The sequence below is a fragment of the Pristis pectinata genome, chromosome 12 (assembly GCF_009764475.1).
Source record: "Pristis pectinata isolate sPriPec2 chromosome 12, sPriPec2.1.pri, whole genome shotgun sequence".
Classification (NCBI taxonomy): domain Eukaryota; kingdom Metazoa; phylum Chordata; class Chondrichthyes; order Rhinopristiformes; family Pristidae; genus Pristis; species Pristis pectinata.
The window spans coordinates 8,647,824-8,669,304 of NC_067416.1; the positions used below are offsets into that span (position 1 = coordinate 8,647,824).

General features: G+C 41.3%; 1 protein-coding gene across 1 annotated transcript in view; it reads left to right on the forward strand.

Moving 5' to 3' along the window:
- The window catches only part of sfxn3 (sideroflexin 3), a 39,156-nt gene extending 20,959 nt beyond the window's left edge, over window positions 1-18,197 (forward strand). The window contains exons 7-11 of the mRNA XM_052027629.1: window positions 1,745-1,872; window positions 3,532-3,581; window positions 5,840-5,889; window positions 9,218-9,265; window positions 13,315-18,197. Coding sequence (XP_051883589.1) covers window positions 1,745-1,872; window positions 3,532-3,581; window positions 5,840-5,889; window positions 9,218-9,265; window positions 13,315-13,411 — 373 coding nt within the window. The 3' untranslated portion in view covers window positions 13,412-18,197. The remainder of the gene's footprint in view (window positions 1-1,744; window positions 1,873-3,531; window positions 3,582-5,839; window positions 5,890-9,217; window positions 9,266-13,314) is intronic.
- Window positions 18,198-21,481: the final 3,284 nt, after the last annotated feature.

Consider the following 21,481-nt stretch of genomic DNA (forward strand, 5'->3'; position numbering starts at 1 on the left):
GCCGGGTGCAAATCTTTCACACCCGTGCAAGATCTCAGCAGTGGCAGAGGAAAGTGTGATCAATTAATCTATTTTTTCAAGGCTTTGCTTGAAGGTTGAATATTGATCAGATGCACATGGATTAATGACATTGATCTGGACTAGGGCTGTCAATTAATCACAGTTAAGATGCAATTCGTGAAGTGGGATATGATCCCACAGCTTTCTGTGCAGCAAGATTGATACCAAAAGGTTCACAAGATGAGCAAAATTAAATTGCTTTTAACTTTGGTTATAGTGTAGAAGTTAACATTTTTAAAAAAATTTGATCAGTTTCTAAAACATTTGGGAGTATGTTGGGATATCTTTTTCTAATCCAAATTTAGGGAATAGAATTTTGTCAAGGGTTTCCAGTCATCTGTAAACCTCAGTGGAACCGCTGTTTCTGCCTAGTTTTCCTCTAAAGAACTTTGGCTGTGGAAATTGTGGCAAATCAATCAGAGAATGGTAGCTTTGGTGATTAAGCAGAAACCCTTTTCATTAGTTCTTAATGCTTTTCCATGTTTTTAATCTTTGATTTGAATTAAAGTCATTTGTAAATTTTTCAGATTATATGATACATTTAGTTGCTGATCACATCTCAAGAGAAGTGGCTTGCAATAGTTTCCTGAAGTGTTATATCAATGCTAGGGAACTGAATTAACTTAGAATCTTTTTAATAAAGAATAATTGAGTAAAAGTTTAGCAACACACTCTGAAAGAAACTAAGAGAATGGAAGCTCAGCTGGATAACATTTCAATCCACATTTAAAGTGGATGATTTGTTAGTCTTTTTTATTTCAGTTGGCTATTGCTTTACCTACCCTGCAGCAGTGTCTACACTTCAGATGCACATCCTTGGCTTGTAGAGTGGCTGGGATGTCCTGAAGTTGCAAAAGGCACTGTATGAATGCAAATCTTTCTGCCTGAGAGCAAACCTGTTTAGATAAATTTATCAATAGCATCTTTTAAAACCTGATTTTTGCATCTTTCAAACTCAGCTTATCCCTAGTGAGATACAATCCAGTACTTGCTGAGTCACTTCACTAGGTGCTGGTACATGTGTTTCACAATTGTCTACTCGTGCAAGGCCACGTATCAGATAGTAGCTGCAATCTTATTCCATATTCCCTTTGACTCATAGAGTTTTACAGCATGGAAATAGGCCCTTCAGCCCAACTTGTCCATGCTGACCAAATGGCCTAACTGAGCTAGCCCCATTTGCCTGCATTTGGCCCATATCCCATTCCTATCCATGTACCTTTCCAAATGTTGTAATTGTACCTGCCTCTACCACTTCCTCTGGCAGCTCGTTCCATCTACGCACAGCACTTTGTATGAAAATGTTGCCCCTCTGTTCCCTTTTAAATCTTTCTCCTCTCACTTCAAAACCTAGTTTTGGACTCCCCTACCCTAGGCAAAAGACTGTGGCTATTCACCTTATCTATGGCCCCTCATGATTTCAAAAACCTCTGTAAGGTCACCCCTCAGCCTCCTACACTCCAGGAGACAAACGTCCTAGCCTATGCAGCCTCTCCTATTAACTCAAACCCTCCAGTCCCAGTAACACCCTTGTAAACCATATTTTGCACTCTTTCCAATTTAATGACATCCTTCCTATAACGTGACTGGAACAATACGCAGTACTCCAAATATGGCCTTCTCAATGTCTTGCAAAACCATTAGTAAACCATTAGCTCTGGAGTAACTCTATCTTCTTTTGCAGAGAACTTAAGTATGGGATACCAATCACAGACGTCAATGGAAATCGACTTGGGGAGTCAGTCAAGGCAGCACAGCAAGCCATTGTCCAGGTTGTGGTGTCTCGGATTGGTATGGCGATACCTGCCATGGGTAAGTCAGGACTTTGTTGTGAGTTCTGTTGCTTTAGTTGTGTAGTCAATAGTTGGGCCTTTGGTCATTCTCTCTTCTTCCCCTTTCTATTGGGCAGAAGATACAAAAACTTGAGAACACACACCACCAGGACAGCTTCTATCCTGCTGTTATAAGACTCTTGAACGAACCTCTTATAGGATAAAGATGAACTCTTGATCTCTGTCTCCCTTGTCATGGCTCTTGCACCTTATTTGTCTCCCTACACTGTAACTATCTGTAACTATAACACTATATTCTGCATTCTGTTATTGTTTTCCTTTTGTACTACCTCAATGTACTTACATATGGAATGATCTGCATGGATTCTCTTATTATTGTCACTTGTTCTGAGGGACAGTGGAAAAACTTGTCTTGCATACCATTCGTACAGATCAATTCATTACACAGTGCATTGAGGTAGTACAGGGTAAAAACAAACAGAATACAGAGTAAAGTGTCACAGCTACAGGAAGTGCATTGCAGGTAGACAATAAGGTTCAAGGTCAAACAAGGTAGATTGTGAGGTCAAAAGTCTATCTCGTCGTATAAGTAACCATTCAGTAGTCTTATCACCGTGGGATAGAAGCTGTCTTTGATGGCATGCAAACAAAAGTTTTTCACTGTATCTCGGTACATGTGACAATAATAAACCAATTACCAATTGTGCGACTGATTTCTGGTCAGGTTTAGGCACTTGGGGAGGGGGATAATATTGGGGACAAACGTACTTTGTTTATTGAAGTGTTGGGAGTTTCTCTTCCAGCCTAGAAAATGGATCGCTCTATGTATGTCACACACAATGCTTAGTTGCAATCAGAGTTGAGAAAGTGACTTCAAACCAGTATTCAGCTCAATGTTTGCATTGAAAGTAAGGTGACTACTAGTCTCAAGCCTTGCGCACTAGAAATCTCTGGCTGCTCTCATTAATTTGACACACACAGCTCTTTGGAAATGGAGTAGGCCTAAGCAAGCTACAATCCATGTTGCATCTGTCAGTGCTTGCACTTCATCCTTAAAATAGAGGACAAGAACTGAGATCACACTGCCCTTTTCCTACGTTCTGCCATGAACACTGTCGTTTCATGATGATTTGGCAAACATTCGCAAATCAATTGCTTTTGGCTTTCGTTGAAGTATTTTATGAGAAGGACACAAAAGTCTAGAAAATGCTTTGCTGCATTTTAATGGGACTAAATCAGATGGGTAAGTAATAAATTGTTATTGGCCACCTTTTGTTTTCCCTGAAGCCTGAGTAACTTTGTTTTAGGGCAAGAAAATGGACTGTACCATGGAGGTCACATAGACTGGTAGGTTGAAAGAACCATAAACAGACCAGGATTAAATTACAAGATTCCCAATTCCCACTGTTTACAGCTGTCCTACTGCAGTGTGTGATTGTTTTGCCTTTCAACTTGGGATTCTGATATTGTATTTTTACTTAAAGAAAATGAAAGATGCTTCTTTGAAGTTCCTGCATCCAAATCAGCCTCAATGCATTTGGATTAATGGGATTGGTTGTAAATTAAACCACCAGAAAAAAGCTATAGTTCATTAATAATTGCATTGATATTTGGTTAAAATGAACTTTAAATCGTTTCTGAGTCACCGGTTACTAATCCTTATATTTCTCATCTCTAGCAATACCCCCAGTTATCATGAATGCTTTGGAAAAGAGAGCATTTTTAAAGGTAATGTACTGTGTGTGTGTGTGTGTGTTTGTGTAAGTAAATGCCAAATAGGATTTTGTTTCAAAGAAAGGGCTGAATTTATGAATTGTACCATGACAGCAAGAATATTCTGCTGAGCTGCTGTATCAGTCAAGGGGCTTCTGACACATGTTGTGATACAAGTTCCACACTGTTCTTAGAAGTTTTTTATTAGGTTAAAATCCAGCTGTAAACACAGTTGAAGTTCTGGCAATCCAAAACTTGGCAATAGTAACTCGGATATTGTTCAGATTCCCTTCCCATGGATTAGATATAATCTCCTATAAGACAATGTTACCAGAGCTATTATGAAGGTCTCTGTTTTAGGGAGTTGTGACAAAGTTGAGAAGTTTTTGTGGGGTATGTATGGAGTGTCTTACTCTGGGAATATCTGCCAGTCTCAAACATGCTGTTTGCAGTTGGCACTTCGCTTACAATCATTCCTTATAGATTTGTTTGTCTGGATGTGACCCTGTGGCATCAGGAAGATTGGTCCAAAGCACAACTCCTTATGATTTTTTATTCCCTCCCCCCTTGTTAAGGGGCTGATGGGGAAGGACCAGAACACCTGGTGCCTGTTGTTCTCTGTTTAAGGTGACCTGGTTGAAATCTTTTCTTTAATCTCTCGTCTGACACAAAGGTACTAATATATACAAAGATTTTACACCACAAAAATAGGCTGGTGGCACCTGGTTTCTTTCCCCACTAGCACCCCCCCCCCCCCCACCCCCCCCACTCCACCTGTCCATCACCCACACACTCCTCCCACTAGGTCCTTGCTCCCCACTGGTCGCACCTGCCCTCTATCCCTCCCTTATCTGGTCCCACTCATCACCTTCTTTATCAGACTCCATCATCTCCAGCCTCTGTCACTGTCTCCGCTCTCCCCTCCCCCACCTGACTCCACCTGCCAATCAACCCCTTCCTACCTGGATCCACCTATCACTTGCCAGCTCTTGCCCCACCCCCTCCCCCTCACATAGAACATCGAACATTACGGCACAGTACAGGCCCTTCGGCCCACGATGTTGTGCCGACATTTTATCCTGCTCTAAGATCTATCTAACCCTTCCCTCCCACATAGCCCCCCATTTCTCTATCATTCATGTGGCTATCTTAAGAGTCTCTTAAATATCTCTAATGTATCTGCCCCCACAACCTCTGCCGGCAGTGTGTTCCACGCACCCACCACTCTCTGTATAAAGAAAAAACTTAGCTCTGACGTCCCCCTTATATCTTTCTCCAATCACCTTAAAATTATGCCCCCTTGTGTTGGCCATTGCCTTTATGCTGTTTAATCTGTGGTTATGTTTGAGATGCAAACTGTGAATCTTAACAAAACATAGGGATTTTCATGGTGGGATGTAATTTACCCCGAGGATATTTTGCAGTTCATTGTCCCCTACTGACCAGCATGTGCAGTTCCTACCAAATATTTAAATAACCATTGCAGGACTAAAGGAGCAATGGAGCGACCTCTCGACTGTACTACGGTCCCTGGAATATATCACATGTATTCATTCCATATACCTCTAGATTAGGGAGCATTCTGTTTGCATTTATTCCACATATGTGGTATGCAGACGTCCACGGAGACGCCACAGCCAAGAAAGCTCACCGGCACCTCTACTTCCTCAGGAGGCTAAAGAAATTTGGTATGTCCCCTTTGACACTCACCAACTTTTATCGATGCACCATAGGAAGCATCCTATCTGGATGCATCACAGCTTGGTGTGGCAACTGCTCTGCCTGGGACCGCAAGAAACTGCAGGGAGTTGTGGACACAGCCCAGCACATCACAGAAACCCGCCTCCCCTCCATGGACTCTGTCTTTACCTCTCGCTGCCTTGGTGAAGCAGCCAGCATAATCAAAGACCCCACCCACCTGGGTCATTCTCTCTTCTCCCCTCTCCCATCAGGCAGAAGGTACAGGAGCCTGAGGGCACATACCACCAGGCTTAAGGACAGCTTCTACCCCACTGTTATAAGACTATTGAATGGTTCCCTTATACGATGAGATGGACTATCTTGTTATGGCCTTGCACCTTATTGTCTACCTGCAATGCACTTCCTCTGTAGTTGTGACACTTTGCTCTGTATTCCGTTATTGTTTTTATCCTGTACTACCTCAATACACTGTGTAATGAATTGATTTGTATGAACGGTATGCAAGACAGGTTTTTCACTGTACCTCGTTACAAGTGACAATAATATACCAATACCAACTTTTTTTGTTCCAGCGTTTCCCAGTGTTCAATGCCCCAACTCAAGTCGGTCTGGTGGGCCTTTGGTGAGTCACATTCCTATTGTTTTGCTGATCTTGATATTTCCAAGTATAAACGTGGAAGTGGTTGGATGGGCAGTGGGACTAACCTTGGATAGCTCCAGTTAATAGCTGGTGCAGACGCAGTGGGTCAACTGAGGTGCTTGTGGGGTTTCAATAGCGAATGGTTGCTGGAGCACAGACACACAGAGGGACCTCTGAGTTAGCTTGGTTCCCCATGGATTTGTGATTCCCGCTCTGTGGTTTGCAGGACCCCTAACCAATATTAGATTAGATTGGATTTCTTTATTAGTCACATGTACATCGAAACACACAGTGAAATACATATTTTGCCTAGAGTGTTTTGGGGGCAGCCCACAAGTGTTGCCACACTTCCGGTGCCAACGTAGCATGCCCACAACTTCCTAACCCGTATGTCTTTGGAATGTGGGAGGAAACCAGAGCACCCGGAGGAAACCCACGCAGACACGTGAGAATGTACAAACTCCGTACAGACAGTGGCTGGAATTGAACCCGGGTCGCTGGTGCTGTAATAGCGTTACGCTAACCACTACAATACTGTTTCTAGAATGTATTACTCTATAACCCATGGTTTGCAGCATGGATTATTCTTCTTAAATAATACACCCAGTAATTTAATGAGGATCTGGTAAAGTTACTTCCTTTATTGCTTTATTGATATGCAAATCCTAATATCCAGTGTTAGCATTTATTAAATCTATTACTGGATGTAATTATTCTTTGAATTATTACTTTGCAGGGTTCACCGTACAATTGATCATCGATAAGCCCATATGCTTTACCCCAGTGCTTTAAGTTTTTATTATATTCTGTTTAGTAACTGGGAAGCAGTAATACTGAAATGATATTTGCAGGATCACAGGAGTGATTGGTAGTGCGCATGGAGCATCATTCAACAATTTTAATAGACTTGCTTGAGAAAGCAGACGGTATTCGTGTTATATTTATATAACATTGTCACCATTAGCAGCACATTAAACACTCGGGGAAACTGCATGTGTAACACATTAACATGCAAGAGGAGACAGTGGCATATCAAACGCTGAAGAAGCTGATAAATTATAGGCAAGTGTTGTATTGCAGATTAAACCGGTGATTCCCTCTAAAGGAAATTAAAAGAGGTGGCGGTGAACACCGTAACTGAGTATACACAAGGGGCAGAGAAAAAAGTCTCACAGTCACAGCAAATGAAGGCCTTACAGTACATTGGAGGGCATTTAATGATCCTGTCTGTGTAGGTTCTTTGAGAGAACTGTCCATTTAGTTCCACTTGCTTGTCCTTTCCCCATTCAAATCATTGCTTTCCCCAAGTCCCCTTTCAAAATGTGCAAGTATTCTGCTTCTACTACTCGTTAGTCTGTGCAGCTGCATGTGTTAGTACCTTTCTGACCTCTGTTGTCTCCCCTTTCAAGACTATTTAGGTAGGTTAGAGTTAGAGTAACTGACTTGTTATCAAAATAACCTGTAGTTTGATTTTTATCCAATATAATGGTTGTTAGATAACAAACATAATTGTTGATCATAAAAATTCATAGGTGCATTTAAAGATACAGCACCAAATTCTTATCCTAATCAACCAAAAGACTTTTTAAGCTATAATTTTGAGTTCATTAAGCAATTAACAATAGAGGTAAGGCAACATTTGGAAACCAAAGCTCAAAATGAGAAGTTGCCTAAACAAAAACAATAGTCGTTTTAGATCTTGTGCTGATTTTTCCTGGATGGATTCTGTGGAAGTTTGTTAATGCTGTAATGTTAACTGGTAGATGTAATCCCAAATCAAAGCACCAAGAATTATTGGCATTATCCACTTCAGCTCTCTGTATTGTAGCCTAGATTTAATTCTTCGTCCAGAAGAGACGAAGAACTTGAGTGCTTCTTGATTGTAGCTTCTTCCAGGAATAAATAGTGATTGCATCCAGCCATTAGCAAGAATAATTAACAGCGTCCTGTGGTCAGTCATTAGCTTTTCACTTAATAATCTCTGTTGCAAGCAACTTGCATTAAAATGCAGACACATGGAGATAGGATTACTGAATTAATGAGGTAATACTGATGATGATCTATATATGTACATCACAAACCTCTTTGCTGTTGCTTGGGTTTCCTGCCTTGTGTTAAGTTCTGAAATACATATACTACAATTTCTGAGCAATCTGTCAGTACAAACATCCCATTGTAGGTGACATAACTAACGAATGTAAAAGACTTAATGGCCCATACAAAAATACTCTTGCCTCAGGTTCTCTCTAGTTCTGATCTTTTGTGCAACCCTGATATTCATCTCTCCAGCATTCATGCCTGTGCTTTCAGCTGCTTCAGCCCGTGTTTAGAAGGGCCTCCCTTAGCTTCTCTGTTTCTCCTTCTGTTAACATTTTCCCTTAAAGCCTGCCTGTTTGAACATCTATCTTAATATCTCCACTGTGAAAGGCTATGTAACAAAACCTTCCCATGAAGCCCCTTGGGACATTTTACTTTGTTAACAGCATTTGGTAAATGGAAATTGTTGTTGTAGGAGACGGTAGAGCTAATTTATTTCTTTGTCTGAAGAAAATTGGTCGGCTTTTTCACTCATTTCATTGACCTGCTCCTTTTCAATAGGGCATCAACTAGAGCAGGTTGACCATTAAACAGTTAATAGTTATCAAAAAGTTTTTTAAAAAAAACAAGCTGCAGGTTCTGGAACTCTGAAATAAAACCAGAAAATGCTGGAAATACTCAGCAAGTCAGGCAACATCTGTGGAGGGAGAAAGAGAGTGGCCATATCTCTCTGTACAAATGCTACCTGACGAGCTGAGTATTTCCAGCCGGTCTAGATGAAGGGTCTCGACATGAACAGTCGACTGCCCATTTCCCTCCACAGATGCTGCCTGACCTGCGGAGTTCCTCCAGCGCTTTGTGTGTTGCTCCAGATTTCCATCATCTGCAGTCTTGTGCCTTCTCACAGTAGTGTAGCAGTTAGCATAATGTTATTACAGAGCCAGCGACCCGGGTTCAATTCTGGCCACTGTCTGTAAAGAGTTTGTACGTTCTCCCCGTGTCTGCGTGGGTTTCCTCCGGGTGTTCTGGTTTCCTCCCACATTCCAAAGACGTACGGGTTAGGAAGTTGTGGGCATGCTATGTTGGCGCCGGAAGCGTGGCGACACTTGCGGGCTGCCCCCCCAGAACACTCTACGCAAAAGATGCATTTCACTGTGTGTTTCGATGTACATGTGACAAAAAAGAAATCTTATTTCCAGCATTGTTTTTAATAATTTAACGTGGAGATTCAGAATAATGTTGTTGACCAGTCTTCTTTTCTTCCAATCTTTAGCTTGGTCTTCGCTACTCCTCTGTGCTGTGCACTTTTTCCACAAAAAAGGTATGTAACCTTTCGCTGTCCCCCATGATGGTTGTTTCCTTTTGTAAATAAACATTAACTAGAATGTAATCTAAATACAAATGCTAATTGCTGTGATGTAACAGGTGTTGATTTTTCGTGCTGGTGTGTGACGTTACGTCATGGCTGCTGTCCAGTGTCACTGCCCACTTGGATGCATCAGGCATCACCCTGTGTTTCTCTGTTTTAGCCAAGCCTGCTGGACTGTGCAGTACCTCCCTGGGAAGGACAAGCCCCTAAGCATTCTTTAAAATTGTGCTTTCTCGCCATTGGAGGACAAAGTATCCCCACCTGCCTCGCCTTACCATACATTAACATCGATGCGCAGGAATGCAGTATTCCTACTTAAAATCCATTGGGAACTCCTGTGTCAGGTTCTTGAGGGTTCAGTGTGAAGGGTCAGTCTGGAAGGATGGAGCACTTCCATTGTCAGTATCACAATACAGCCAGAAGAAAACCAGAAAACAAAATGCTGAAGAGACTTGCGATGTGAGATAGAGGTGCTAGATGTACTGCACACCAGCAGCATGTGTGGAGGGGAGGGGGGGGGGGGGGGGGGGGGAGGGAAATGAGTGTTGTTTCAGGACAAAGATCTGATGTTATAGCCAGACTAATCCAGTATTTCGATGTTGTAAATAAATTGGTGGGTCTTCCTGCAGTTAGTCAATGTGGCCACCTGGTGGTGCTGCATTAGCCTGGTCCATCAGCTGCCTGTGTTACGTTGTTGAGTCCTGCAAGGATCTTTTTTAATATTTCAAAATAAGCTTTATTCATAATAAAAAAATATATGTAAAAGAAGAAATGGTGCAAAACTTTTACATTCATGGTCATTACATTCAGTAATGTTAACTTGTATTTTAAAAACACAGCACCAACACTACTTATGTGGCCCCCTGGGGTGATGCAGCATTTCATTGTTTGAGGGGCTTCCCCACCAGACTCAGCCCCTCCATGTGAGGCAGTGGAAGGAGCCCAGACTGTGGTCCTTCCCCACAGAGCCTTTATGTTGGCCGCACTGAGCTTCAGTGCGTCCCTCAGCACGGACTCCTGCAGACTGGAATGTGCCAGTCAGCAGTGTTCCCTTACGGACATCTCACTGTACTGGAAGACCGACAAGTTTCTGGCAGACCAAAGGGCTTTCACTGAATAAGTCCTGCAAGGATCAATATCGTGAAACTCTGATCAGCTATCTGATTATTTGGAAATTCTAGCATTTAGCTCACAGGGGTCTCATTTCCTGCACACCCTTTAAAGTCAGCGGGTTCACTAGAAAACTCATTAAACTACTGTGTAACATTTTTTTTAAGAATAGTGAATTTAAAATGTTTTGGGCTATTAATAGGAATAACATCCAAGAGTCTGGAAAATCTGCTGATTCGGCACAACCAGTCTGAACGGTGCTGGATTACTGGAGTTCTACTGTCATCAAGCTGCTACTGTTCCCCAAATTTGTAAATAATTTGAACGATGGCATAGAAAGCCACAGGGCCAAGGTTGTGAAGGCACAGAGATGGGCAGCATTTCTAAACCACAGCATTGTGGCCCCCTGGGGTGATACAGCGCAGATGAAAGCATAAAATTGTGCTGGGAGTTGTGGCTCAGATCTTACTGAGAAATGCTGGCAGTTCCCTCAGTAACCATGAGGAAGCCTGGCACTTCTGCACACAAGCGTGCACCACTGGAGAAGTACAGAGCTCTCTGAGAGATGTTGGCCAGTGATTTTCTCAGCTGCACTCTGATGTTGTCTGGAGTCCAGTGGCTGAACAGCAAGGTCCCGCAGTTTCCCAGATGGGAATTTTACCTGTGGAGAATGTGGCCTGGAGCAGGTTCACTCACCACATTCATTGCAGTGGAGCAACACCAAGGCAGAGTGACAAGTTGAAGTTCTATTCCTTAAATTAATTGCTTTTTATAGAGATTTCTGTTGGTATTTTAATTTTGTAAATTTTCTAATCATTTTTAATTTTTTGAACAACATGATTAATTTTGAATACTTCATGAATGTTTTTATTTAATACTTGTGAAGTAGAAACATTCACAAGCATTAAACCCATTTGACAACTAGTTAAGCCCGGGGCTGTGGCTTAGCCAGCAGTCAAATCATATCAATGGAGGAGAGTTTACCTGGTTCTAGGAATGATGCTGGTTACAGCCAAGAGGTCCTGTGTTGCCCAGAGCCTTACAGAACAGCTGAGAGACAAAGTTTCAGGTTGATCTGTATAAGTTAAGTGTGGACCAAGTGCTTAAGGGAAGTAGCAAGGAAATTCCAGGCCATTAATAGATTAAGCAAATGGATTCTGATATAGTTAAGTGCATTAAGGAGAAAACATGAGTGACGTTGACACATCGTAAGGGAATGTGTTGAATTGATGGTACAGTGAGTGTAGAGAAAGATACAGACCGATTGCATTTCCTCCTGCTATTATGAATGATATTTATGTAATATTTCTGATGTTGGCAGGTGTGAGGTCATCTACTCTGGACTTAAAAATGTTAGGAGTACTTTGTAAATGGTGAAAAACTAGTGCCAGTGGCAGGGCCTAGAGATTGAGTGATCCATGTGCTTGGGTCATTACAAACTCATGTACAGAAAATAAGCAGCAAGGTTGATGAAATGCTGAAGGACTGCAGTGCAAGGCAATGGAAGCCGTAGCTATGCGAAGCCGTACTTAGTTAACACCTGCAGTATGGGAACAGTTCAGGAACAGACATACTCGTCTCGAAGGGAGTGCAGCGTGTGGAGTCATAGTTTGGCCCAACTTGTCCATGCCAACCAAGTTGTCTATCCAAGCAAGTCCCATTTGCCTGGGTTTCGCCAAATCCCTCCAAACCTTTTCTATCTATATTCTTGCCTAAATGTCTTTTAAACATTGTAATTGTAGCTGCCTCTACCTCTTTGTCTGGCAGCTTGTTCCATATACACACCGCCCTCCGTGTCCCCCAGTGAGGGTCAGTGTGTGTGGGACACATCCCCCCCGATGAGGGTCTGTGTGTGTGTGAGACTGTCCCCCAGTGAGGATTGATGTGTGTGTGTGACTGGACCCCAGTGAGGGTCAGTGTGTGTGAGACTATCCCCCAGTGAGGGTCAGTGTGTGTGTGAGACTGTCCCCAGATCCTTTTTAAATCTTTCCCCTCTCACCTTAACCTATACCTTTTAGTTTTAGACTCCCGTACCCTGGGAATGAAACCTGGACTCCAGGGATTAAATTACAAGAGATTTCACAATCTGGGGTTATAACCATTGGAAGTGAGAAGGTTAAGGGGTGATTTGATCAAAATTTTCAATATATTGGAAAGAAGCTACTTCTATTGGTTAAGAAGTTTGGAGTTGGAGATGTAGACTTTCAGTAAGGAGAAAACAGTTTAACAGGTCGAACTTTGGAATGCCTGCGCAATTAATGCAAGATCAATTGTTAACTTAAAACTTGATAGCTTTTTAACTCAAGATGTTAAGTATTTGAGCAAGGATGGGTATAAGGAGTTATGTCACAGATTGGTGATGACCTCATTAACATAGTAGTACATGAATGGCCTACTGCTGTTCTTGTATTCCTAGTTGATTAACATTCTACTTCCATAGTCTTGAAGTAAGTTATCCCAGGGATACATGAGCCAAAAGATAATTAAATTCTTGAACTTCATCAGTAATCCAGTTGGAAAAACTTTTGTTGGTGAGCTGGACCTTGTTCATGGGGACATTTTTCAACCCCATTCACACCTGCCTGGTTACCACTAGCTTTAAATGGTTATCCCAATAGCCTTGCCCAATGTCTCTCGCTCTCTCTCTCATTCTCTCACTCTGTCTTTCCATCAGGAAGAGGAAGAAGTTGAGAGGGACAGTCCCTCAGAACATCTTTGGCACTTTGCGATATTGCTTGAGGCTGCTTGAGCAAGACTGAAGCCAGAGCAATTTGCTCAAGTGCCTACCTGATTAGCTAGTTGCATGTCACAAGATCCATCTGTAGACAGATGGAGGGAAAGAAAACTTTGTCGCCATTAACCTGTGTTGTCTTTTATTTTCCATTTCACAGCTCCATGAAGGTTTCCAGGCTTGAACCAGAACTTCAGGCTCAGATTCAGGCGAGAGATTCCACTATTAAAGTTGTGTACTTCAACAAAGGCTTATAGGTCATTGTCACATCAGCAACCTGGCCAAGACAGTCAACATTTCACCTCAGAAGCAACAGTAACTGTCCCTTCAATTGTCTGAAATGAGCATCCTGCAACCTGTCCATCCTAGAAGCTGCTTGTAAGTCACCCCAGGAGGGTGTAGGGAAGTATCCTTGCCCAAGACAAGGATGCTGTTATGCTAAAAGGGGAAACAAATTATTTATATCATTGACCACTGTAAATTTCACTCTCATTTTAAATGACTGACTAGAACCTGACAGATGTTTAAATATTATGTAGGATGACGTGGAAATTAATGCTTCCCTGGAGACCAGGAAACCTTGAATTTCCAAATGGAATTGTTAACTTTTAAATTACTAGGAGTGGGAATAAATAATTAATACCAAACTGCACTAGTTATCATGACGAATACACATCTGCCAACCTCTCCAACCGCTCAGGGAATCCATAATTCATCCAGTCCAATTCCTGCTTATGTAGTTTAAACTTAGAACCTTCCATATCCATTTCTTCCAAGATTGTCCACAGCAAACTCAATGAAAGGTTCACAAATGCACAAAGCAGTCTGTTGGGTTTTTTTGGGTTTTTTTTGTTCATCATTTAAAATACTGCTTTGTTACAGTTTGTTTACTTTGGTTCACTGCCCTCCTTCCATCCTCGCCTTTTCAGAATTTGAGATTACTTGCCATGGACAATAGGGAAGTATCTTCCATTCAAGAGAGCGCCCCTTGCGTCTGCATTTAATCAGCTTTACAGTCTGTTCTGGTAGGAATCTTCATTCTGCACCGGCACACAGTTCTGTTTGGATTGCAACTTCCCATCAAACAATACTGTTCAATTCTGAATCTCTGAAGAAGAGTCTTCAGACAGTCTCCCCCTCTCCTGTCATTTAGCAGTCACCAGACAAGGTTTCTCACTGTCTGTGTCCCACATTCAAATCTCTCCAGAATAAAAAAACTTGTAATCTTACTAAATAGTAAACTGAAATTTGGGCATTTCTCTCTCTTGTTATCCCTTAATTCTTTAATCCCTAATTTGAAATTATGTGAGGAGAATTAGCAGATCCTGATGGTGTGTGAAACTCAGTCACGACAACTCCCTAATAGTTCTGCTGCTCCGGTGATAATATATACTGTTTATCAAAGTCAGTCGCATCATGAATGGGAAATTAAGTGTAAAACTGATCATTATAATAGCTGTTATAACATCCTAAATTTTAATCTGATGCACGTTGCATTTGAAGTGCAGTCACTGTTGCTACACATGAGCAAACTCAGCAGCCAGATTGTGCACAGAATGGTTTTGTTTTTGACTAGATGGGTAATGATAGAAATCTAAACGTCCACCGGAACATGTGATTGTGAGGCTGGCGCACATATCTGACAGTGACCTTTGGAATATTTTGTATGTGGAAATCTTTTGACAAGTCTGAAGCCTCAAAACACTGCCTGATTTCTCTCACTGCAAATAGGAGTATCTGTGTGAAAATCACTCCACTTGGGGCAAGAAGGAATTTGTTGCTATTGTTTCTCAGATGCATGGCATGACAGTGCTGTGTGTCACAATGGACCAGGTACCTGTTCCTCTTGGGGATCTCAAATATCCAAGGACGCTAAAATGACGATTATACAAAAGCACTGTGTGGCCCCACACGTTTGAATGAGGCTACACAAAGACCTTGTGAAGTGCACTCTAGTTTCTGGTGAAGTTGCTGGCCGTAGCCCAATGTATTTGAAGTACCTTGAATATATTCAAGTTCTGATAGTCAAAACTATAAAAGGAATAGAAATATTGTGTGATTTTTAAAAAAACAAATTCTCTGTGTAATAAGTGACTTGCAGATGGTTGATTATTGGTGCTTCAGTTTTTCTCATGTTCAGGTCTGAGTGAGGAAGTTGTAACATTAATTAGTAGACATTAGAAGTTTTTTTTTTAGAGTAATTGTCAATAGAATCAAATGTATTGTAACCGGGTTTTTCTTGGGGTAATGACTCAAGATGCTCATAGTGGAACCAATGACTTTGAAACCAGGTGCTTCATATTTAACTAACGCCCCCAAGTTAATAAAAGAGACCGCCTTAAAGCCTTTGAATGAAATAAGCACTACTGCATCTGAAAATAGCAACATCTGCTATAGCACCAACCTAAGTTAAGAACAACTGAGCATAAGAAATAGGACCAGGCCTGGACCATGTTACCCTCTGAGCCTGTTCTGCCATTCAGTAAGATGACTGATCTGATCTCCTGACTTCACTTTTTTTGCTTGCTGCCCATGATCCAGAAATGCATCTGGACAAGAGCCAAACATGTGGAAAAAGACCAAAGACTGCTTATTTATATATTCTTGACCTTGGGTCGCTTGAATTGCACACTTTCCATGTTCTGTATAAGGGTATTTACAAAGTTTTTCTTATTTCAGTAAGCCCAGTATTCTAACATGGCATACTTTTATGAGTCTTTAAGGGAAAAACTTCAAGAATCATTAAATTAATAGGTTTTCAACCAAAACCTTTTCTGATGTAGGATCTATCTAAGTTCCAGTGGGTCTCGGTCAATACATGCTGGGTCCACACTGAAAAGCAAGGGGCTTCCATGTATAACAATTGGCAGGGTTGTCTTTGCCAGCTGTAACAAAGTGCCTCCCTCCACAGTAGATTTCTGCAGACTTCTGTAAGCATGTGCCTGTATGATCTATGGGACAACTCCCAATCAGGATCACCCACTGTTATTCAACCTTGGTTTGGAACTGGGGGCTCTCAATACATTTGCACTTACCTCTCCCCAATGCTCAGTGGAAAATGTTACCAGAGAGGGTTAGGATCCACCAAACCAGCTGAAGCTCAGGGACCATGAGAAAAGAAGTTGTTAGAACTGTTTAACGTGTATCTCAATGTAAGCACAACCATGCCAAAAAAAATCCTACTGCTTTAATCATATAAGCATTGTAAAATCAAAATCTGTATTGGGATGGAATTCTGAAAATACCATTGAAGGTATTGGGGATTTAAAGTTACTGCCTAATGAAAGTGACGCTGTGTAAAACTGTCCAGAAGGTGTTCAATAGTCATCAGTGTCCCCAGTGCAAAGCCTGACTCCAAACAGCTGGAAAATCACAAGAGCTGCAAATCAAGTGCTTTCCTGATTTCTCCATTTATGCTCTCAGCAGGAAGCTCTCTATTCCTAATTATTTTGTGAGCCTAAGCTGAAATGTAAACAAAAGTTCCCTTGGAGAAAGTGCAGCAAACAGATAATTGGTAGAACATTAATGCCCTGCTCAGTGGAACATTTATAATAGTTCCATTAATGCTTCATGTAGAAATTGTTAAAAACAGATACTGTTGCATCACCACAACCATTAACTGGAGCACTAAGGACCACTTTGAAGACCTCTAGCAGGGACGGGTAATAAACAGTCAGTGATTAGATTGAGGGTTTTCTTGACAACATTGGTTTGGGTTCCCAGTGTTAGCATGAGAAGTCCCTGGGACGGTGACTGGGTTTTGCATTCCTGGTGAAAGAGGACAAAGCTTCTCATGTACTCGACCACGACATTTAGTCAAGAGCTTGATCCTGCAGGTTATAATAGTGAATTTCAAAGGGAACCCCGAAAGCCAAATTAATGGCAACATTTTGGCCATTGAGAAGAAAAGATGAACTAGACCCTGCATAAGCTGGCTGCTTTTTGTGATGCTATTTCCAAAGCTAAAGTATGTTTCTTTTTGTGATGCTGTTTCCAAAGCTAGAGTATGTTTCCTTATGTGAATTTTGTTGCCTGTATAATATCATTCATTCACTCCTGCTAGTGACAATTCAAAATCAGTCCTGTGATGTTTCAAACAATACTGAAAACAACCACCTCACAGAAAGCTCTCCCTTTGCAGTACAAATTCCACCCAATTTTAAAGTTCAAAGTTAATCCTTGATATATTCTATCTTGTTCTATGAGGATAATCACAGACTTGGCCACCAGTTCATTGAAGCTCAGATGCCATTTTGTTTGCAGAATTAGGTGTGGGTTTCATCCTGAGGATTGGATGCAAGGGCACCAAGGGCTTTGATCTTTAAAGTTGGTGTGTTTTGGAAAATTCATTATCTGGCTGTGAGTATCACTGACGAGATCCCCTAGTTACCCTGCTAGGCAACAGAGGGACGCAATTAATAATCAACAGTGATACTTAATGAGGTTAATACTTTGTATATGATGCCATCAGAACCTTTACTGGAAAACCTCAAGTTATAATGTCTAAAACAATGCACACCCAAAAAAAACACTGTAGAATACATGTTAGTGTACTTATTAAACCATTTTCTATTTAAATTGTTCCACCAAAGCGCAGATGATTAAAGAGAAATATTATCAACTATGGGTTTATTATTTAAAAGTGTTAGAACTATTCTGAATATGAGCTATCAAAGTAGCCAGTGGCTCAGGGACAGTTCTCCCTCTGGTTTTCCTCTATCAGATTGGTCTTGATCTCCACTCCACACTTTTTTTGGATCAGGAACAAGATGATTTGGGAGAACTGTGGCAGAAACACCAGACATGACTGACTTGTTTGTTCTATTATGTATTCTGAGACTAGTATGTGTTCCCACTTATTAAGCTATGCACTACCATGGTAGAAATGAGTTTTGTATGTGGGTTTATATGTTGTGGATGGCCTGTGATTTATTTTATACAACTGTTATGGTACATCCGTGCAGTTGGTGCAATTAACTGTCTGTGTTAGTGTGGAGTCATTGTTACTGGAAAAAATGGGAAATAAACCCTATTTTAAAATTGGTTGTGCTTGTTTACGTTCCTTTTCTCTCCTTTCTTGAAGGCAGCAACTTATGCCGGATTGTAGTTCGTATGCAGCAGCACCAGCCCTTATGCTAAGTGGGCCTCTTCAGGTTGCAGCCTTGAAGAATTTTGCATAAATTACCAGAAGGCTCATCTGCTGTTAGTTTTTTTTTCTCTGGTTTGAGTTTTGAGTGACTAGCCAATCCTGTTCAGCTAGCAGTACTCTGCTACGTTCCCTTTATCAGAAAGGTACAAGAACGTTTCTGTGACGTTATGTGTTGGTGGACCTAATGAAGTGTCAAACTTGTCTCTTTAACCTCAAAAGTAGGCGTTATGGATTTCTTTTCAGGGGTCATTTATGAAGCATACCTCACGTTGTTAATACAAGCAAATATTTTGCTGGTGTATTGATTTAAGATTTACCACCTATTGAACCAACAGGAAGAAAAGATGATATATGTTCGATCCCAGAGCTGTTTCCAGCCATTGACATATTCCAAATAACTGTTGCAGTATATGAAGCAAGCAGCCAAACTTTGCTTCCCAGGGTGATAATGACCAAGTAGTCACTATGTTCAGGTCTTGGTTGAGGGTTTATGAATGGTTTGGATACAGGTAACTTCTTCGAAATAGGTCAATGGGATCCTTTGCTTCTACCTGAAAGAGCAGACAGACCAGTGTCTGGCCCATTTGGCTGTGGGACAGTTCCTCAGCCCTGCATTGAAATGTCAGCCTGGACTTTGTGCTCAAGCCTCCAGTGTGGGGCTTAAATCCACAGCCTTCTGCCTCAGAGGAAGGGATGCTATTACCCCAGCCACTGCTGATGTGTTTGCCGGAGCACCCGCGATCAGAATAGTTCCTACCAAAGCATCAGATCTATAATATTCACACTGGACTGTTGAACAAAAGAGAAATAGGAAGGCACTTACAAACTGTTGTCTGCATTACCAAGGTTTGAACTATATTAAAGCATCTGAATAAAGAGTATCCGTCAGAACATAGAACAGTACAGCACAGGAACAGGCCCTTCTGCCCGTCATGCCTGTGCCAAACATGATGCCGAATTAAACTAATTCCTTCTGCATGTACGTGGCCCATATTAGGAAGCAAGCAGAATAGAATCCATCTTCTACATTAAACATTGCCTTAACTGATTACCAATGGGGGCCTTTTGTAATGAACCATTGCTACCAGTTGGATTGTTTTAATTTAAGCTACTGACATGGAAACTGAATTGTTAGTATTGGCTTAATTTGCAAAACGAGTGAATTGTAAAGTGTTCTTGGAATGACTGAGTTGTAGGGAACATTACTGCCCAGTTTCATGGAGGGCTGAAGTCCATGGGTGAAGTTGTTGTCTTGAGTGTGGCTGAAATAGCATTTATAAATTGAGCTTGAAACTCATAAGCTGCTGTATGGCCTCTTTGGAAAGGGCATTTATGTCATTTAACTCCACTGAATTTGGAGCACATCATCAGACCCTGCCCTAGATCCACTGTTACTTGCGAGTTACCATATTTGAAGGAAGAGCGGGGTTTGATTTGCCACATTGTTTACGCCCAGCATAGATCTTCCCCTATAGATCTTCACCCAAATCCCCCGAGGCCGAAGAGAAGTAGCAGGCCTTAAGTTTCGGGTGGAAACCCTTCATCAGGGTTGTTTATTTCCCTCCATAGATGCTGCCTGACCTGCTGAGTTCCTCCAGCACTTTGTGTATGTTGCTCTAGATTCCAGCATCTGCAGAATCCCTTGTGTCTAGGTTTATGACAAGCAGTCTGCCAAGTAGCACCAGTGAAATATTTTGCTCTGTATGTTCAGCCCTTGCATTTGGTTGCATGTATCAAGCTGGTCATACCCATACAGAACATGTTGGGTTGTATATCTTGCAGAATATTGCCCCTTCGAATGAAGACTTCATTGGACAGACACTTTGAGAGTATTGCCAGAATGGGAAAAAAAAACTCTACCAGAGAGGTAATAACATAACTTTAATTGGTTGCACTGGTATTCTGGGATGCCTAGTGACCATCAGTAATCAAGTGGGGTTATATTCAACAACTGTAATGTGCAGGTTATACATTAACAGTCTCTGTTAGCCACCTTGGGTAATATTTACACAATTCAACGTATTCTAGAAACATAACCAGGTGGTTACGCAGCAACGAAAGATACAGGTGTCTCCATGCTATCCATGTTAAAGCTGAAGTACAATTACATAAAGTTCCAGAACTATTTTTTGCCTTTATTGACTTAGTTTTCAAGGGTTTTATTCTCCACTATTGCCCTTGGAAAGATCCTGTTGGGAGTTCAGCACAAGGGGAGAGAATGTCTGAAACCTTGAAGTGAGTGAATTGTAAATTAACTGCACAAAGCACAGTTTTATGACCCTAATCTCCGGAAGTTCAAACATCTGTTCTGTATTCGATATGAAAGCTTGGATTATAATCCTTCATCATTAATTAAGCTGTGCAATATTTCTCAGTGTTTTTTCCTTTGACGTCCAACAGTTCAGTGACCCCTATCCCTTAAGACTTGGAACTCAATGATTGTACAGCTGAGCAAATGATATAAAGATAATGTGGCAGACAATCAGTTTTATGAACTGAGTGTCAGGTGTAGCCTGCCTTGTTGTATTGCAGAACCAGGAATAGCAATAAAGATTTATATCGACTGAAAACATTGTGAAAGTTGGAAGACATTCTAATGATGTAAAGTACAGAGCACACCCAATGGCATTAAATATGTTAGTAGGATATTGGTACACTTTGGAAAATGCTCAATGCCTATGCCCATACATATATTCATTAAGTATCACACTTGGTGATCTGATCAGGCAACTACTGGCCAGCATAATAATGACTGTGAGCAATATTAACTTTTAACTGGGACAGGGAAGTAAGTTTTTTTTCTATTCAAACAGCGGTTTTTACAACCTCAAGATGCCCCATGTTTGTGATATCTTCTGTCTTTGGACATCAAACTAAAGAGACTCCATGTGGTTTCTGTGTTCTAACATTGTGGCAGGAAGAGAGAAAAAAATGTGAGGAAACTTTAATCAAACTTCCACTCTTCCACTGAGGTGGAAGGGTCAGTGTGTGAGTGCACTTCATTCCCTATACATTAGACACAATGATTACCCTGACTGCTGGTCGGGAAGAAGCATGCTCCCTTTTAGTAGGGTTTCTCTTGAATAACAATGCTCCTGCTATTATGCACCTTCTGCATTAATTCCACTGAAGCAGGCCTTAGTCAGGAAGATCATTGCCCATCAGCTGGGTATAACTG